Raw genomic sequence first — 21,190 nt, forward strand, 5'->3', positions numbered from 1 at the left:
TCCATATGTGAAAAAAATATCCATACATCTCTGCACAGACCTGACTTGCTGGTTTGCATGGACTGGCATGAGTCAACTTGTAAATCTAGTGCAGACACTTCGTATCAGTAAATGCCCCTGCTCACTGCTGTGCAGAAAAGAAAGGGTTCAGAACACCATGTAGAAATACCATAGAAGACAAATACACTTGAAGATTGTCCACTGGTGCTCTAGTCTTCTTTTGAAGGGGAATTGAACACAATTTTGTTTGAGAGTATGGAGGCTTTGATTTGCGGAAAATTAGAATTTTGAAGAACTTGCAAGTAAAAATAGAATTTTAAAAAATATTAATATGTTGGCATTGATATGATATATTTGAAAATAATATATACTTTGAAACTTGTATTTCTGTATTAAGATGTTTCCATTCAGAAAGGGGATGACATTTCTATTTACTTGTCCTTTGAGATCAAATGCTGGTTTCTGTTGATATATACACTAAAGTTTTTTTGACAGTTTTTTGACAGTTCTGTGTAATACAGGAGTAAAAATGACACCTTAGAATTGAAGTAATGACAGTAGGTAGACAAGACAGGCCATCAACAAATGTTATCATATTAAATATTTCTGTAGAGTGCTTAAAAGTATTATTGCTATTTGCTTAGCAGAAACAAAATATTTTTACTATTGGGAGTTACACCTAATGTGATGAAAATTATCTATAATGTGCTTTTTTATTCTATATAATAAAGGATAACTTACCCAATGAGGGTCTTTTAGCCATTCTTGTGCCTTGCCAAGATGTACCAAAATGTACTCTCTTTTCTAAATTCTACAGGAATCTAAAAGAAACTGGTGATTCCTGCTTTGTTTTATAAACTATTTCAACTAGCTCTGTTAGTAGCTTTGGACAGAGATGCTTCTGGAGCTCTCACATGAATGAGAATGATCTCAGCATTCTAAATCACACAGCACCTGGTTCGGTCTGTAAATGTAACACAGGTGGTTTCCAGGCATGTATATCAAGTCCCAGAGAAACTCAAAAGGTGGGGAGATCTGCTTTCTCATGAACCCTTTGGATGTTATCTGAAGCATGTGTAAACCTTACATTTCATGCAAAGAAAACTAGAACACTCAACTTCTACTTCTCTAAATGTCCCTTTCTTTAAGCGGCAAATAATTTTCCCTGACTACTGATAATCTCAGCATGTACGCAGCTGATCTGCAGTCTCCTCTGAGCTTCATATCGATCACATCTACTGCATACCAGGTCTTCCCTATGTCACTGAGTGTCAAATGAAATGTCCACCTTGCTGTGATGCTTGGGAGATCTGCAACAGCACAGGTGTGATGAATAGCATAAAGAAGGGCAGATGTACGTATCACAGTAAACTATCTTTATTATGAAACTACTCCCAAATCAGAGTATTTCTTACAACCGGTGAAGAGATGGAAGATGAGGTGATCTTTAGAGCATTATGCACAGCTACTCCACTCTGTTGACTTAGGTGTAAGACTTTTTAAAGTGCCTCTTTAAGAGGGTCTGTTGCAAAATTTACTCATAATCCTGACACATACTTGCAATGTGGAACTATCACACAATGTGAGTGTGACCATGGGATCCATTGCTGAGTTAGCTAAGAATTTCACAAATTTTGGCTGTTTTGCCTTGCAGAGCTTTATGTAAACTTTTCCTTTGGTTTTGACTCTTATTCTGTTCCAAGGGTGCTACTTGCATGGCTCTGGCGATACCAGCTTAGAGCAGAAATGAGACATTGGCTCCATTTCCTCTACACATAAATATACTCCCCATCTTCCTTCAACATCCAGACAAATAAAACCTTGAATTTTTACAACAGGAGACGAAGCAATTTCCTTATGGCAATAGCAGTAGTTGGAATTGCGATAGCCTATGATAGTGGAGACACCCCCTTCCCAAATATCTACCAATCCATCTTAGAAAAAAAATATTAGAGAAATAAGGAAGGAATACCAGCCGGTACGTGCTTCAAGTCCCGCAGCGACAGCCTCTCCTGTTGCAGCATGGACACAATTGGAAATGTTTCCAAAGCCAATAATATTAAAATATCCAAGTCTGTCTTCTCATCAAAGCAAGATCTACAGCAGAATGCAACAGCTTTAGGTGAGCAAAGGGATGGAAATCAACGTACCTTTTCCAAGCGTTTTGGCCTCAATGATCTCACTGATGCGTCCTGGCCCCACTCCGTTCTGAGCAGTTAGAGTAAACTTGTACCAAGTGCCACATTTCAGTGTTTCTAAACGGTAGGACCTCTCACTAGGGCTAATAGGAAAACTACCCCACTGCTCACTGTTATCTTCCGAGTACTGCAAAATATAACCTGCAGGGAAAGCACAGATGGCAACGATAAGCCAGACACAAACCACAAATTCTGCAGGTAATATGACAAGTCATTTTAAACACCTAATAAAACTAGAATAATCCCATGCACAGGAAGACATGCAGCTCTCCCCTGACTAAAAGATACCAGGCAATACATATTACCTACCCTTACAACAGCTTAAATACCATTTTTGTGATCGCTTCAAAGGGAAAAGAAAGGGATAGACATTTCTAAATACCGTTCAATCAGCAACAAAGACCAGATGATGAACCTGGACCCTCAAAAATGAATGCTTACAGATTACATGTCTAGAAAATCAGAGAGAGTCACTGTCATAACAGCTGAGGGTACACTGGGAGAAAGTGATTGAATCTGTGATTAGACCACCACAAAGAGAAACTGCAATTTACTGAAAGCTGTTATCACGATGATAGTGCACATTAAGTGCTGAGAGCAATACAGATTGCTTTGTTTTTCTTTTTTTTTAGCCATTCATAATTATATACTAATCCTATCAACATATGATAATTTAGTGAGAAGTTGCAATTAACCTGAATTGTATTACCTCGGATAGAACTGCCACCATTGTCTCCAGGTATCCAGGAAAGAGTGATAGAGGAAGATGTAGTTTTGGATACAGTGAGTCTTGGCTGGTCTGGTGGAACTAGATGGGAAATAGTTAAAAATAGAAAATAGATTCAAATGATTAGATGTGATCTTAATCCCTTCTAACAATCATTTATCAAATAACTGTTTTGAGTTGCAAAAAATGCAAATGATTTCTGTCAAAGTGTCTGTTTAGCTGACACCCTTGGTTAAGACAAAAGCAGACAAGCTCTCATTTTTTATATTTAAATTTCTACACAATTTTGTCTTTCAGTTCTTAACCCTTGCTTTTCTCGGAATTTTGAATATCTGTCCTGTCAGATCTAAATGACATATGAGCTACCCAACCATTGTTTTTCATTATTTTTTATATCTGTTTTAGGGAGAAGCTGCATTTTTAGTGGCGGGAAACAGATGTCCACTTGCAAATGATAACCCACTCATACATGTGTTTGCAGGCTATTTTGGCAAAAGTAAGATAAAAAGTGCATAACGAGTTTCTGCAAGGGTAACTGTGAGCGCTAACTAGGTAGCATAGGTAGATCTGTGATCAGAGGCAGATCCATACCTCTTCCAGGTCACTGTCTATTCATTGAGGCTATTGGTATAGAGAAGACACAACTCTATCAGCAAAGGCTGAACAAACCTGGAAACACTTCAGTTCTGCTGCTCCCCATAAACATCATGGCTGTGTCTAAACTGTGGGACATAAGAACCGCACGGTTCTGAGGACCAGCTCCTGACAGAGCGCAAGGGTAAGACAAAGGTCTCATCTCCCATCCTCTGCCCAGTGTCTAGTTTCCTTTGGAGGAAAATCCAGCATGAAAGGGCAGAAGGAGCCAGCTATATCCTAACAAGTCGCCCAGGCTAGGGAGAAGTGGGATTGGGAATTGGGACAGGAAATTGAGACTGGAAATGGGACTGGGAACCAGGACAGGTTAGGCTCAGCCTAAGGGACCCCAAATTGCACCAATATATAATGGCTGAGTTTCCAGAGCTTAATGCTCAGGGGCAGAAAATGGCAAAGTAGCCAGCTTTCTCTTCACCTTGACAAATCTATCATGAGTCTGTCGTATAAAAGGTGTCTGCTGAGCCAATATGGTCATATCCTAGTTATAGTCTAGAGGGCTCATATTTGAATTCTGCCTGAATCATGTAGCTAGTCTTTTTGTACAAGTGGGGTAACCAGAACCATGGCACAAAACCAGTAAGGCCATGGAAGATAGTGTTTGCTAAAACAGAGATGAATAGCAGGTGAAACTCCAAAGAGCTAGTTAAATTAGAGCCCTGAAAGGTAAATATTTACTAACACTTCACCCAAGTGCTTTACATCTCCAATTCTAGGTTCAGAAATTGAAAGAGGGAGAAAGGGAAGTTCCTGTTTCAAATCCTTTGCACTGCTCTGGTCATGCACAGCAGCACCATGTCTGGCTTGTCTTACAGATTGTTTCTGAACAAGTGTTACTAGAGGTTTCCAAGCTCCTCAGAAACGTAGACAAATTGAGTTTGCTGCCTGAAGAACAAGGCGTGAGGCATGGACAGCGTCCATCGTGGGAAAGGATCCAAGAAGCGGCGGCAGAGCAGGGATGGGAAGCCAGGGAGGAGAGACGCCAGGGCAGTCACTGCCACTGCAAGAGTGGGAAGGGGGTGGTGGTGTCAGTGACCGCTGCTGTCAGGAGCTGCCATTGCCCTGCCGTAATTACTGCTCGACAGACACCAGCCCGCAAAGGAGGCAGGCCAGAGGTCACAAACGCTCTGTCGTGTCCAGCAGTCTGCTGCCAGAGGACATTGCCTGCTTGGCCTATGTGTAAGGGATAGCTCTACCTGCAGAGTCAAACTCCAGGAAAAGCTTCCCACTGCAGAGCACGTTCAAGTCATCACATCACAAAATAGTGAGTGCTGATGTGAAGTGGAGGCTGCTGGTTTACAACTACAGACTAGTTCAAAGAGAAGTTGATTTTAGTGCCCTCACAGGGTTAAACAGTGCTGAAGAAAACAAAAAAGACAGTTTATATTCTAGAGGAAAATTCCCAACGTGAGATGAATTTGTTCCATTATTCTGACTGACTTGGCTGAATCCATGGAGAGAGACTGCAGGCACTACACTGTGAAAGATTTGTCGTAAAACCTTTCATCACAGCTTCACCCTACCTACAAAAAATGGTGGTCCTGCATATTAAATACCAGTCTTTCTCTGTCCCCTGGGGAAGTAATATTGATTTGCTTTTAGTTACTGCAGTTCAATAACAGCAAGGATATGCCATTACAAAAGTACTTAGTGAAATATAAATATGAGGTTTCCATTTAGTAGTGTTTTCTCTCCCTAATTCCTGTTGTGGTCATACTTCAGACATTGCAGAAGAGCATCTTTAGGCTCTGTTGGATTGTAGGTAAGTTAATATACACTATGGCGTTTCTTTCAAGGCTTAGCAGACTGGTTTATGCAGAGAGACTTGCATTGCGGTTGAGACAATTTCTTTCCGTGTTCTCTTATGTTTGCACTAGAAATTTAGGTTGCATATCGAGGGACAGGAGAGTGACTGGCCACAGCATGGCCCATATTCCCAACTCGGTTATTTGCTTCCCTCTGGTACAACAATTTGCAGCCAATTGAAGCACTCTTAGGATCTGCTTTAGTGTAAGTGAGCAAGGAAATCTCCTGGGAAGTGAATTCTTGGTATGTGAATACACATGCTCTGTTCCACATTACTGTTAATGTGTAGTCCTATATTGTCTTTTTTTTTACACATATCAATACCATAATGAACTCATTATATATATTTCAACATGCATACAAAAAATAGCTGGTGATACCTGCTAGTTGAAGTTGTACTGATGCTACATTTTAAATGCTTCCTCATATTCACCATCAGTAAAATTCTGCTCTTGCATAATGAAGTTTTTGTCCAAGGTGTCAGTACAGAGGCAAATTTCTGTTAATAGCTTTTCAAAAGCTAAAGTAAAAGCCTTCAGCTCTTTCTGAATTTTGCAAAATTTAAATGATACATGTAATATTTGTGAGGAGAAGGCACAAGTTGGTATTTGCTGTGTGAAGAACTAGAAAATAACTGAATGCACTTAGTTGTCAACCCTACAAAAGCTTACATACAGCGTTAACTCCAAGTGTGTGAAACACTCCACCAAAAGCAAAACATTTACTATATCATAAAATGCTGATGGCTGAGTCAGAATGACCTGCATAATATTTTATTTATTCATTTGGAAGAATGAAATGTGTGTTAATACACATTAATACTAATATTTTATTACATATACCTGCAAACAGACATACCTATGTATTATCAGCACATAGCAGTTAATAGCTGTGATAACAATTACGAGACATATCCAATAGTCTTACCTTGTACCTGCAAATTCAAAATTATTTCATCTGATCCCCAGTTATTACTGGCCACGCAGCTGTAGTATCCGGAGTCTTCTGCTTTCACAGTACGGATAACAAAGCTGCCATTGCTAAAGATGCTTCTTCGCCCATCAATCATCACTAGACTGGGTGTCCCGTTACTACCTCACAGGAAACAAAGTGCATACATTAAAGAAGTTACAATCAAAATTACTCAGGATTGGATTTTTTTTTTTGAACCAACTACGAATGGAAAGAAAGAAAAAGCGGGTGTGTCTTCTTTAATAAAGACAGCGAAGGAATATTGTCTGTTGGGAAACACCTGCCATTTGCTTAAAGAATACACATAACCTGGCCCCAGTTTGAGTGAAAATGGGAACTCTCTCCTTCCTTAACTATCTGCAATTTCATAAAAGTGACAAAATACGAGTAAAAGGCAGTTCCCAGCTACGAAGTCCATCCTTATAAAATAATAGCTATTTTATCAATGCACAGGATGGTTTCATAGCATTGCAGTATCACTGCTTACACAATGCTTGGATGAAAATTATTGTCCAAGTGACTGTCAAACTGTGAAACTAAAGATCAAAACAGAACAATGGAAAACAAGATAGGTGCAGGATGTGTATACAGCACTCCACAGCACGATTCAATGCACCAGACATTTTGCATCCTCAGACTAAAACTATTTTGTGTGCCTTGTGAAGTTAGCTCAGATAGAATCATAGAATGGAATCATAGAATAGTTTGGGTTGCAAGGGACCTTTAAAGGTCATCTAGTCCAACCCCCCTGCCGTGGGCAGGGACATCTTCAACTAAATCAGGTTGCTCAGAGCCCTGTCCAACCTGACCTTGAATGTTTCCACGGATGGGGCATCTACCATCTATGCAAAAAAGTTAAACCAGAAAAGACTCCTAGGTTTTACATTTTGAATGTTTACCTTTACCTCTTCTTCATAACTTTTGCTCCTTTTGATACCTTCTAATCACCACAGCCAATTAGTTTTAGTTCAAGGAATTTCTGAACTCCTCATCTACTGTGACTGTGTGCAGTCCCTGCAAATGGTCCTTCTTCTTCCTGACACAGTCATTCAGGATCACCCACATCACAACCCTCAGAATTTTAAGCAAATTGGTTTTATTTGAGCTATACATTTAGTTGCTGGTTACCTATCCTTCATCCATTTGACTGTCGGAGCTGGGTCTCCAACGGCTTTGCAAGGGAGGACAATGTCCTTCATCCAGGGAGTTGTCACCGTGCCACTGAATGTCAAAATCCTGGCAGGAGCTGAGCAAGAGACAGCAAGAAAGACTGAAATGAGGTGTTCATTCATACAGTCCTTGGAAGGGAAATGCAGACATCCAGAGTTAAACGTGGAAAACCAAGCCAATCTCTTTCAAGCTGTACTTTTAGGAAACTAATTTCTTTTGACTCATAATATCAACTATTTAGTCAAGCACGAGTATTAGAGTTTTAGTATCTGGAAGACAAGTAACTAGAATAGAGATGAGACAGAGGACTGGAAGAGTCCCTGTGGAGAAAAAGAGCAAAATCATCTTTACTGACTTTTATATATTTAATAGTAGAAATTATGGATGAAAGTAATGCCCAAGAGATGTTTCTTTTCAAACTTCCAGCAGGAAGTGTCCGCAGTAGACAGGTATCTTACAAAAGCTAAATTATTGATACATGACTGTTACAACAGCTATGGTATTAAGCAAAATAAACCTTCATGTATGAATGCGTGAGTACATTGCAAAGAAACTATCTGAAGTCCACAAATATGAACAAATCCTCAAGTCAGTTTAATTTGTGTCAGCTCTCATATCAATATATCAACAAAATATATCAATGAAATATATCACAGCTGTAGTTTCAGTGTATAATATACAGGAATGCTATGGTTGTATTAGAGTTTCATTGTATGTTATTACTCAAGAATGACCCTTGATAGAAATAGGCTTCTTGTTGGCCTCTAAACATACATTTCAAAGGCACATACTGAATACAGATACACTAAATACTGTATTTTTAATCCTGAGCTACTTCAGTCATGCACACTGATGAGGACTTATACTTAATAATCCATTTTGTACCAATTAGAAAAACATGAAAATGAGAGCCAGCATCAAATATAACTGGGACATTTAATCTCAATGGGTTTTTTATGCTTTACAAATAATATATATTTTTTAAAAATCATGCATAAAAGAATAGGCCTTGAAGAGTTAAGGGAAATTACATATGAGTAGGCTGCACTGGAACTTGAGATATTAATAAAAAAAAATTTCATAGATTATACGATCAGTTTGGACGGTGTTGCACATGTTCTCTTCAAGTGTTATGGAAGACTAAGCTTCTTGAGAGATTCTTCTGTGGTCAAAATTTTAACTGAAAACATAAGAAGTTTTAAAGATTTAGGGTAACTAACAAAGTCAAGGTTCGGTAATGGGATGACACTACTTTCCTAACAGCCAAGCATCGACATGTCCTGTCCTGGCTAAACAGCAGCTGAAGACCCCTGGCTCCCTCCTTCTGGCAGCTCTAATGGTTAGCCCCGGCAGGAGGGGGCTGCGGCGCGGTCTGCCCTGAGGAGGTGGTACTCCAGCATGATGCAAAGACACTGGTCAGTAACTCTAACGATACAGCCTTGTTTTCCACTGTGGGACCCCTAAGGCCATATCTTCTAGAAAAGATTTACACGTGCCTGTACTGCCACAAGCCATGGACTAGTTAACCAAGCTAACTGAAACAGAAGAATGCTCCGTCTCTCTGTCTACCCAGAGACATGGTGTGAAATGCTGACTCCACTGAAGTTAGTGTTAGAAGGCTCATTTGTCTTCAGCGGTGCCAGTTTTTTGTTGCAGGAATTGCCTAATGGTACTCATGCCATCTTTAAAAAGCAGCAGGAGATGCTGTCAGCTGTGACTATCTACAAAACACATCTGTAAGCATCTGGACTATTCCTAGTAGCTGCAGTGCATTCTGAGCAACAGTGGTTAGAAATGTGGATTCCTGTTCCATGCAAAATTCCCTCTATAACATGAAGCCTGAAAACTCATTTAAAATGAGCTATTATTCCTTTTCTCCCTGGCTTTCCACCTCTCCATTGTTTCTCGAAATATCCAGCTATTTCTAACTGCTGCCAGTTACTTTAGGACCAAGCATGTGTAGTGCAGGAACCCTGCTGAAGCCTTCAGCAAGACGCAGCAGCACTGCTACCAAACTTTTTGTGACACCCCTTTATTTTTAATAGTTATTTCAACAGTGAATCCTTCCTTAGGTCATAGGTTGGATCCAGATCTCCAGAGAACATTTATGTTCTAGCTCCTAGTTTTCAATATCCTATGTGTCCCATTTTATGGTGATGTGCAGAAGTAACACAAACTTCACAGAAGCATAAACCAAAACATTACAAAAGCATACCACACTATTTTTGTGAAAGTACCAGCAGCTTTCTATGCATTATCTTATTCCGTTCACGTACTGAGTGCTTTTAAAAGAGACGGTAAAACAGCATGAAAATTCTTAACTCCAATTTTCTTTATGGCGTAACTTCTAATAATGTTCTGAAACTGCTAGCAGGTACACAAACAAAAGAAAACTAGAAACAAAATAAATGCCCAGGGAAATTAATCTGAGAACAATATGTTTGAAATGCTAACAGGCATTCATGAGGTTAAAATACCTTGAATCTCACAGACCTCTCCCTTTTGAGCCAAGGGAGCTTTATGCAGCATGTAGGCAATTCAGCTGCAGGGCTTACCTCTGTTATCAAAGCTACCCAAATGCTCACCGACTACCCACCAGCCTTACATTAGATGGCATGGATTAGGACTATGTCTGTTCCTATTTTTTGCAAATTACCCAATCATTAATTGAAGACAAAGGGGTGCCTTCACAGAATAGTGCACTCTCTTGTGCTAATGCAGTTTTCTGCGTGTTTGTTTGTTTAAATTATGAATTCTATTACCTACACTTACTGTCACAGAATAAGAAACTGGCAGAAATTCTTTGCAAGAGGCCATAACACACTTTTCTTTTTTTTTCTGTACAGGACACAACAGAATTTTAAAGGCAAACAGTACAGGGAAACTGAACAAGAGCTATGACAGTTCACTGCAGCTTAGCTTAATCCAAATACAAGAGCCTGGGTCAGGAGTTTCTTTCATTTACTTTCTCACAGAAGAATATCCTGTGTATTCCAGTATGATGAACCATTAAAGAAACAGACCAGTGGGGTGTGTGTAGCCCCACATGTTGTTTAAAAACATTAGACACACAAAGCAACATAGACTAGGAGGCAAATCTGTTCACATTAATGCTCAGGGAGTTTACAAGAACAGGGGAACTCTATTAAAGTCAGAGAGTTTTCACCAGAGGATTGGATTGCCATGGGTCTAGATCTGTTATAGTCATGTTGCTGGCAAATGCTGCTCTCCATCAGTCATAGTTAGGAAATAAGAGAAACAAGGTGCATGCAAGGTTTTCTGTCTTTTAGAGATATTTGATTGACTAAACCCACAACTTTCAAGTCAGCAATGAAGCATAATTTGGGGGGGGGGAGCATGGTCTGCTTACGTGGAGACTGAACTTTCATCGCTGTAATTATTTTCTGTTTGTTGGGTTTTTTTTGATTATTTTTGTCAGTTAATTACAGAGAATAACAATCTGTTCTGAGACATGGAGACACTAAAGAAAGAAATGTTAACTTGAATTAAGCTTTCATTTAAATTGGACTATCCATTTCACATCAAAGCCCTATCTAGATATTCTTATTGTTCTCAAAGGTGTTATTAAAGGGGTTATATTTAAGTTGACATAATTCAATTCAAAATTAACTCTCATTAGCTGTCATGATGGTATCATTACTTGGACAGTTACTGTGAAATAAGTGGAGAAAAAAAAGAAGCAAACAACTTCACAATAACAGCCCATAGGATATTCTTGCACTGGGGACTTGTGGCAAAATCAGGTTATAACTGCTTCTAACCCTGTGATGTGTTACTTGCTTCAGATGTAGGGGGAGTAGAAAGGTCGTCAAGGCTATTAACTTTGCCCATCCTTCTTCATGTGTGTGTCCCCTACCCTAATCACTGATCACCACTTTCGCCCAGCTCTCTAAAAGGCCCAGTGATGCAATCATACAGGAAATCTGGTACATGATACAATAATTTTTAACCTGGCTACATCCAAAGTTCATAAAATTGCTACCTATCAGTATTCCTAATGTCTATCACAACCTCCACAAATGGATTATTCATCACTTTTTCAGTCCCAAGTGCATGTAAGAGAGGCTTGTCCTGAGCATCATCTAATGCAGACTTCATGTTGGAGTATTACTACTAGCTCTGACATTGACTGGATGCAGTCTACTGTCCTTCAAAATAAAATCTTGTTCACACTGACTTGTCTATATTGAAGTTAATTATTATTAATAATTAATTATTTTTCCTTAAAGTCCCCTTGTGTTTTCAAACAAGCTATTTTTAAGTTCACTTATTTGGCATCATGGATCATATTAAATAAGCTTTGGAGGAGCAGAATTAATTCCAGTTTCTGATAAGCTCGTTTAGTTTAGGTACATGTGGGTCGGTTTGTAACTTCTTTATTTTTGGCAAACCGAGAGCAATCGCATACTACCTTTCCTCATAACTAGAGGTTATGCATCTTGGTACCTGCAAACTCTGCATTGTTCTGCATTCATCTTGCCTGAACAATTCCCAGTTTTTTAAATGCATAGGAGATGGAGAAAAAGAACTTCTAGTGTGTTATGTGCAGGGGTCCCTGCACAGTCCTGGGTTTGCCTACATCCTCAGTCTATTAGTATTGCACCATGTTGTTGTCTAATTGTTTTTGCTCTTATTCAAGCACCAATGTTTATGTTTTAATTTGTTTCCTTTTTGTTTTTTCATCACCACACATTCATTACCCACAGGTAACAGCTGGCCTAAAAGGAGGACCACACTGAAACCTTTGCCCTGTTTCCCTGAGGTGTTTTTCATGGTCTTCCTTTACAGATATCCCTTACACTTCTCATCCTTTTAAGATATCAACTTTGGTCTCACCGATGTTTAAAATGCGGTATGCAGTTATCCTACAAGAAATTCAACAATGGAAAAGCTCCAGATTTTTCAGATCCTTCAGACTTTTCAAAGTCTTTCAGCCATCCTTCAGGTCACTCCTGTACCACTGTGTAGCTACTAAGAGAAAAGTTCTGAAAGACTGTACAAAAAATAGCAGAAAGAAGCAGAAAATAAAGGTGACTCTTCTCACGTGACAGAAAAAAACTGTAAGCAATGGTATGGGGAGCAAGCATTTCCCTGCTTACTCCAATTTAGGCCTCTTTACCTTGCTACACACTCCCCACATTTACACTGTTAAATCTCCCATTGTGATCTACAGTAGTAATATATTAGTTACGACAGGTTTCTCACAGTAATGTTGAAAAATATCCATCTCATATGATAAAAACTTTAGCCTAGAGAAGGGATAAAGGAAAGACATGCAAGTTCCCATCACAAGCCTGAGGAACGCTGTTTGCAACTTCTATGTATTAGGAAGCTATGTCATGTGTTGAAATAGTACCCTCCGAACAGCATCACTGACATCCATGAGAATAGCTCTGATTGATAGTTAATCTGCCATCATCAAACTGGTTACCTACCACCTAGGTAGGAATAGCAAGCTTCCCTGTGGTGATGGTATATGCTCTTCCATGCAGAAAGTGCTTTCATGTTGGTGGCATTTGGCTGAAGTTCTGCAAAACTTTATTAGAAAGTATCTAACACCATAAAGCCCTAGACACTTTATTTAACTACGTCATTAGCCACCTGACTGAAGAATTAGCAGGCTTGTAAAACTGTAAAGTCAATTAAATGCATCTACCTTTGCAACTCTAGGGACCTGTGCAATACACTGTTCACATTGCCACATTCTGTGATGTTACCAATGTGAGTGGAAAAAAAAAAAATCAGCCTGAAGACCCCGTGTAGAGATTGAGTACTGATGGAACTCTTCTCACCTTGCTGTCTAAAATGTTAGGTCTCTGTTTCCAAGCTAAAGTTTTATAGTGTTGAAAGCATCATGTCTCACAGTACAGCTAAGGCAGAATTCATATCTTTTAATAGAACAACTAGTACAGCTGGTAAAAAATATGTAGGATTTGAGGCACATTATCCCTTCTTCATATCTGAAATAGAAGCAGCAAACTTCAAAGCTAATGCAAGTTGAGAACAATTGTTCAGAGTTTAGATATGTTAATCAGGCCATTTTATACAGAAGATAGCACCTGTGGAGTACACAAGAGATATTAGTAAGGAGGAGAATGATAAAGAAGTTATCTTGTATGGCAAGAAAAAAGAGAGGCACATTCAGAAGGGCAGGGGGATCATCTGCAAACCCTCTGTACCCAACAAAAGAAGATAAAAATTGCTTCAAAAAGCAATTTATTTCCTTCTAAGGTAGGTGGAATGAATTACCCCCTAGAGGAGCACACCATTCTCTCTCTGCTGACTACAGCAAAAGCTTAGGCAATTAGCTGAGAGTTGTCACCTAACTTTTGGAGAGAACTGAAGTTAGTCCTGACATATCCCACTCTCAGTAAGCAATGAGGCATGAAGAAGCCACGTGCCAATTATAACAGTAATTAGCATTGTAAAATTCTGGATTGCTTTAAAAAGCACTGTCACCATACCTTTAGCTAGCGGTTCCACAGTGATAATCTCGCTGCTGTTGCCTCTTCCCGCAGCAGTCACTGCTACCACCCAGACGCTGTACTGGCGATTCCGGCTCAGGTTGGGGATTCTGTAGGAAAATGAGTCGGGAGAGGCTTCAAACTCGCTGATTACCTGTGGTGGGAGAGACAAATGTTTCCAGACTAAAATAAACAGTATTTGGAGACAGTCTTCTAAGCTGAGTGCTACAAAGCCTGTTACTTCAGGGTACTTTGAATGAGTATCAATTGCTCCAAACAGATGGCAGATGGCAATAAACAGAGCAGACACAATAACCTGTTGCAATCGATTTATATTCAGTGAATTTGGGCCTATATTTTGTTTACAAAATGTTTTTATCCAGATTAGGACTTTAATGTGTCTGTTTATTTTTACGGGGTTGGATAAGCAATTTAAGTGAACATATTTGACAAAATTTTACCATCAATAGTTCTGATAAACTATTTGTTTTGTTTTACACAAAACTTTCCCAACAGAAGATTCAGTCCTGCATCTGCTGTGAAATCTGGCATTTACTACTTGAGATATGTTTTCGGTCACTTAGAACAGTTGTGCTGGTGTTCCTTATCCCTGGGTTTAGTGGCTTATTCCTTCAGTAATGTAGTGAATCAAAAAATAAAACTGTATTCTGTAACAGACTGTTCAAACTTCCCCTGAGTCTGGTCTTGTTCAATCACAAAATTGCTTCCATTCAAAGATTCCCAGCAGAAGGTCATTTCAGCTATTCAGCCGCATTAGCAGGGAAGGACAAGGGCTGGAAGAAATGCCAGGTCAGACTATCCTTGCACTGTCACTCAAGTGCCTCGGCCACGGGCTGCAGCGAAGGCAACCAGCTGCTAAGCAGTACTTGCGTATCGGTGAGGTGTTCTGCAGTCTGCTTGAAGTGACCTGTGCGAGGGAAGGCGCGGAGGAATATATAGATTCCTCCGGGGGACGTGGGCTTTGTGCACCTCAGCACATCCTCCTCAGGAAGCTCAGCTCCTTGGTGGAGGAGAAGGGAAAACTCATCAGCCCTGAACACAATTACAATGTGCAGCGTAGCCAGTTTTACTTCTGACACGAGCTTTGTGATTCTTGTACGTAAAAACAGAGGGGTAATGAACCATTAGAATGAATAATAAAGACTCACTTCCCTCTGCAATACTGAGCGTGGTAATGGCTAACTAACACTAGGCTAAAAATAATTAGAACGTTAATGATGTAGAAAAGATGATTTTACTAGGAATCAGCATTAAAAATAATGCATCAGTGTAATCTAAGCTTGATTCAGACTGACAGAAGGTATGGAAGGACTCTCTTTGATATACAAATATCTGCTGGTGATAAAGGCGAATTTCATCTGATTAGCATTTCAAAAGGCAGTTTGACCTGAAAGCATTGGACTATATAGTCCTTCAAAGTGAATTCCAAATAAATAAGGTGTGTTTCTGAGATCTCGTTAAACACCTCTCCAGTGTGAACTGGTAGCCAGTTTCAGCTACTGAATGCATTTCTCTATTCTTGAGCTGGCATCTCCTATAGCCAGGGGAAGAGGGGAATTCATCTCATCTCACTTTTGAAATCTAGAGTGAAGACTTCTGTGTCTAAGCCAGTCACCTTGACTTCCTTCAGAGACTGTGCAAAGAAAAGGTAACTTCTAAGGCAAGGTTCTTCCGGCCTATTTGAGACACATACATTGCCGTGGGATGAATCATGCCCTTGACATACCTATGTTTCACCACCAACTATAGAAGTGTCCATATAACTAGCCCAGGTATAGTTGTCTGCGCTGAACACATCTGAAGTTAATGTGCTTGTTAACTAAAATACTTAACTCCCTGGCTTTTATACAAATGTGTGCTTCTGTTTGCTTCTACAGGAATACATCCTGTTTCCTCCATGGAGACTAACTTTTCTGGAGCGACTGGTTTGCTCCAGCTAACAGTTATCTAGGCTCAACACAAGCCCAGATAGGGACCTTGCCGTACTTTCTAGCCAATCTCATTGCTCCTGTCAAAATGCCAAGGCAGTTTGTCCCATTTAGCAAGCATTTGCCTGGGTTTCCACTTTTGATATGAAGAGGTCAGTGCAGGCAGATACTTCTATTATTATGTGAAATATTACAGCAGGTTTTGAGAACCATCTGTCTTGACATTTACACAAAAATATTGGGCAAATGCCTGTGGCTTCACAGGCAGGATCTTTGTGAGGTCATACATAAAAATTAATGTATTGATCATGGCACAGGAGGCTGAATTTTAATATTCATGAGGCAGCATTTCTTGGGGTTAATTTGAAAGTCAAACAGGCTAGGCCATCTCTGGCACTTAGGCTCCACTCATTATTGCAGCTATCTAGCACAAGCTACTTCTAAACCACCTATTAACATGGGACATGGATACAGCATTTAGGAACAGCTAACCATTAGAGACTTCCTTATTGCTAAACTTTCATTCCAGCAAGCATCAGTCTGGTTAAATTTATACTGTTTTTTCCATTACTTCCATGGTTTGTGAAAGAGACATATGGCTGCCTTTGGAATATACTGCAGATCTCCTGTTTGAAATGCCTCCCTGCTCTGCTCCCCTCTGCAATAACAGAGACTGGGACAGTCGGAGAGACATACACACTGTATACAATTGCTAAACACAGCTCAGAGAAATCTGGTTTGAGATTTTGTGTTTGGGATAAGGTGAGCAGCTAAGCAGAAAAGGAAAACCTCAGCCTTGAAGCTGTAGCACTGGCACTAAGCACTCCTGCTCTGAGGACTGAAGTTAAAGACAAACTGAAAAAATAACCCTCCGAAATTCCTCTGGTTGCAATGTGACCAGCTAGAAGAGCAGGCAAATTTGTCTCAAAACAGAGAAGCTCTCTCTTCCTGGAACTCCAAAGATGGAATAATCACAGAATTAGCTTCTCTAACGCCTTTTAAAATGTCTTGTCTTCAATTCCTTTCTTTCACCCACTGAGAACCAGCATCATTCATACATTTGCATCTGTAATTATTCCAAATATAAATTCAATTATTCATGGAATTAATTTATTAATTGAAACTGGTAAAGGTATCTGCACTAAATTAATGATTCTTATTTTCTTAAAACCAACTGCTATAGCAAAAGATTTTGGTTTCTAACTGGTTAACATACACTTTCTGTTTCCTCAGCTAACATTCCCTTTTAAACACTTGGGGATGTTCCAGTGACAAAGAATCGATTTTACTTTTAACTTTTGCCTGTCATTTCAATTAGACTAACATGCCAGAGACTTTCATTACACAAGAAGAAGGGAGCTTTGTCAGCAAAGAGAAGATTAAACAATTGAAATAAGAAATATTTTAAAGGAATGTCATCTTGTCACATATTGGTCTTTGCATGTGCCAGTATGAAACATATACTGCTGTTTTATCCCAAAAGCAGTAACATGCTTGCTCAAGGGATTTTTTTTCTAACTGCTTTTTTTATTCAGCTTATAGATGATGGGTTAATTTCTTAATTCTTCTGTCTGTAACTCACTGTCTAAGAAGCACAGACAGGGCCAAGTCCCTAAAAAGCCAGCTAGGGCTGTGAAGAATAAAATGAAATCAAAGTCCTTTATCAGGGTGCAGTCAATCTACTTCCCAAACCAGGCAACAGCAAGAGATGCTGAGGAACAGCCACTGCAGGGAGCATCATTTTCCTCTGATGCAATTTCAGCTCTATTGGTGTACATTGCTTTGTACACTTTGAAGCAGTATGCCATCTCCTGGCATTTCTGACTCCTTTAGAAAGCAATTATATAGGTAATGTGCATAAACTCTGAACCCTCTGGCTGTTTTTTTCTTTTTTTTTTTTTTGTGTTTTTTAACCCAGCATGGGAAAAATTCAGAAGGGCGCTTTAGAAGAAAAATACATTTGTAACAGTTTTCCAAGCAATCAGGGAGATTCTCAAGCAGGGAGGTAGGGTAACAGGTAGCATTTACTGTGGACTGGAAGATTATTCAGTCAAAGCAAGCCTGCACATTGCCTATAACTACATCTACACAACTTCTGAGGTAAGATAGGTGCACTGAAGATCTCTATCTCCTCGTTCTCTACAAGTTGAGAGGAAACTTGGAGGTGAACTGAGAAAGCCATATGGAGACTTTAAGGACAAGAGTGAAAAGCAAGAAACATCCCAGGTTTGTGGTGTGTATTGTGAAGTAAGAGCTTATACAAGTTGTCTACCTGTATATGGGCTGTCTCACCTTGAAAATTAAAAATATATATATATACTACCTAAAGAGGCATGTGTGTTTTCACTATGAATTTAGGTATAAAATATGGCCAGAGCATCATCTAAAAACAGGGCTGGAAGGACCTTGAAAGTTCATCCAAGTCTATCCTTCTTCTTTAAATCAGGTTCAACTATATCTGCACAATTTCACACAGATGTTTGTCCAACCTGATTTTGAAGACTTACAATAAATGGAGATTTTGCAATTCCCTAGGCTGCAAGACCTATTCCATTGCTTAACTAATCTTACTACTAGAAAGCTTTCTTGAAATCTAACTTGAGTTTCCTGCTGGAGTTTAAGCCCATAGCTTCTTTTCCAGTCCATTAGGAACATGGAGAATAGATTATTACCTTCATCTTTGCACAGGTCTTTAATATACATGAAGTTTTATTATTCCTTTCCCCACCAGTACCCTTATCTTTTTACAACTTAATAACTCTGATGTTTTCAACACTGCCCAGAAATCACATTTTCTCTAACAGTTTCTCTAATAATATCTGCTGTTATCCTTCGGACTCTAACGTTGGTCTATAGCCTTCCGGAATAATTTCCAAACCTGTATTCAACAATCCCAGGGTATGGCATTTGGTTTTTCACAATAGGATTATAAAGATAGCTAATGTTCCTCTTGGGATGCACAATAGCCTCAAAATCCTCTTCTGAAGAATCTAGCCAATTGCTCTCTACCCAGTACTTTTGTAGTTGGTTATTCACAGTACCCATTTTCTCGCACTTACCCATACTAAATTTTATCTAACTTTTTCCAGACCAATTTCCCAGTTCATCAAGATCTGTCCGAATTCTAGTTCTGTCTCCAGTGTACTTGCAATCCCTCCCAGCCTTATATCTCCTGCAAATTTAATAGGCATTCTTGCTATTTCATTATCCAGGTCACTAATGGAACCACTGAACAAAAGTGGACTCAGGAGAGATGCCTACGCTGCTCTCTCCTGCCCACAACAATGAACTACTGGTTTCATAGCCTCCCACAGAACAGCAATCAGTTTTATATCTAGTCTGAGCTGTCTCAGTTAAACCATGTCTGCCTAGCTAGGTTTCTTCCAATAAACATGCATCCTCTGGACTTATCTCCACTGCTAAATGGGAGAGAGCCAGGGAGTGTGTTAAGTGTCCCACCCGATGATCCACATCACTTTTTAACTTGTTCTCTAGCTAAGTTTTGTACTACTCTAAATAGCTCTCTTCAAAACAAATCTGCTTTAGAGGGGCTAGTGCTAAGCAGTGTAGACAGACATCATTCAATGTCACATAGTCTTGGGGCCAGGTGCTGCTCCTTGGCTCTTGTTTAATCAGCAGTACAGATAAGGCCTACAATGAGCACTGAGTCTCATCAGTAATTAAAGTAAGTTTTTAGTTCTACGAAGCCAAAACACAAAGATCTCCATCTTTTTGCACAACACCATCATAGAATTGTCTACCCTGCTCTACCACAGGCCTTTGTTGCTCCTGGAAATGACATTTTAGAGTCTCTTGGACTGACAAGTTATCCCATAATGAGGGCTATGACAAGTTATTTCTACCTGGAAGCAAATTGGGTTAATATGAAATCAATACATTATTGTATTTATAGAGAATGAACTTCAAGTTCTGCATCCCTGAACAGAGTAGACAAACCACTCTCAGTGAACGCCCTAAAGATGTGAAACTCTGCCTAAGGTCACGGACTAGTACTTTTCTCCAGGACTGCTGGCTTTTGCCTTGCTTCCTTTCACAGACGGACAGACTGTCAGAGCTGCAAATAACCACCAATCCTGGACCACAGTTTTCAGTAAGACTTGGGATACCACTTCAGTCATATAACGGCTTCTGTTCAGGTCTTGCTATTTTGGCTCATGTTTTGAAATATGGCATCTGTTTTTCACTTAGCATTATTGAAGATAACTGTTGTAAACAGAAGCTGTGCACAAAACAGAATGCAGCTTCCATAGATCTTTTATCTTTCTTTTTTTTTTTTTTCCTTAAATGTGGAATTGAAATGTTAGAAAGTGCAAGATGGAAATTTTGGAAACAACAGAGGCAGCTCCCTGCCTTCCCACCTGCAGGAAAAACCTTGCAAACCCATTTCCAGGAATTACATCTGGAAGACAACTCACTGCCTGGACTTCCAGGTAGTCAAGGAGTCTGTTGCTTGGGAGCCACCGAGGTACACCACCTGCTTGCCCCTTTGCAGCAACTCACAGAGAGTCCATCAACCTCCTGGGGCTCATCATGAGGGAAGCAGCATGTGGTGTCATGGGCTGGTGACCATAGGAAGGTCAGGAGACCACCTTCTGCACTGCCAGGAGTTCTGCTGCCTCCTTTGGTGGCCCCAAGAAATCATCAGGTTTCTTCAGAGCATTTCAGTCAACGCATGAATTGTATGACACCATCTGGTCCCAAGTGCTCTGTCCCCTGTATGATACAGAAGGGAACGGGATGAATTCATACCTGCTGAAATACACTGCAACTGACACCAAGGACTTATTGTTAGACTATATTGATATACTTATATGTGAGATTAGGTGAGACAAGACCAGAGTTTTATGAAAAAATCAATATCAAATTTGTTTTCGGAGGGCTTTGCAAGGAGACCTTTTAAAAATTGTATAAAACAGCACATCATCAGAATTAATTTATACTCTGTAACACCTCTCCTGAGATCTGCTCTATGACAAAAATCAGATAGACAGAAAATGTAAAGTTGACAAAGCAATTAAAAGAATGAATGTACTATGTTTGGGAGCTGGTAACAAAGCTGTGAAATAATAGCTATGAAAAAACTGTAAACAGTACACATGGTATATTAAAAAAGACATATTTTAAATACCATTCAAAATGAGTTTTTAAAATTATACACTAGTTTTATGTGCCTAAAGAACAAGAATGAATGAACATAAATATCTTCATGCT

At 39.5% G+C, this 21,190-nt stretch overlaps 1 protein-coding gene across 2 annotated transcripts in view; it reads right to left on the reverse strand.

Moving 5' to 3' along the window:
- Positions 1-21,190, reverse strand: part of DSCAM (DS cell adhesion molecule) — a 390,627-nt gene that overhangs the window by 57,149 nt on the left and 312,288 nt on the right. For both annotated transcript variants that reach the window (XM_075172878.1, XM_075172887.1), the window contains exons 19-23: positions 14,010-14,163; positions 7,483-7,600; positions 6,310-6,473; positions 2,908-3,006; positions 2,151-2,339 (exon numbers count right to left, since the gene is read on the reverse strand). In XM_075172878.1, the coding sequence (XP_075028979.1) occupies positions 2,151-2,339; positions 2,908-3,006; positions 6,310-6,473; positions 7,483-7,600; positions 14,010-14,163 (724 nt within the window). The remainder of the gene's footprint in view (positions 1-2,150; positions 2,340-2,907; positions 3,007-6,309; positions 6,474-7,482; positions 7,601-14,009; positions 14,164-21,190) is intronic.

This window comes from Calonectris borealis, chromosome 1 (genome assembly GCF_964195595.1).
Source record: "Calonectris borealis chromosome 1, bCalBor7.hap1.2, whole genome shotgun sequence".
In the NCBI taxonomy this organism is placed as follows: Eukaryota; Metazoa; Chordata; class Aves; order Procellariiformes; family Procellariidae; genus Calonectris; species Calonectris borealis.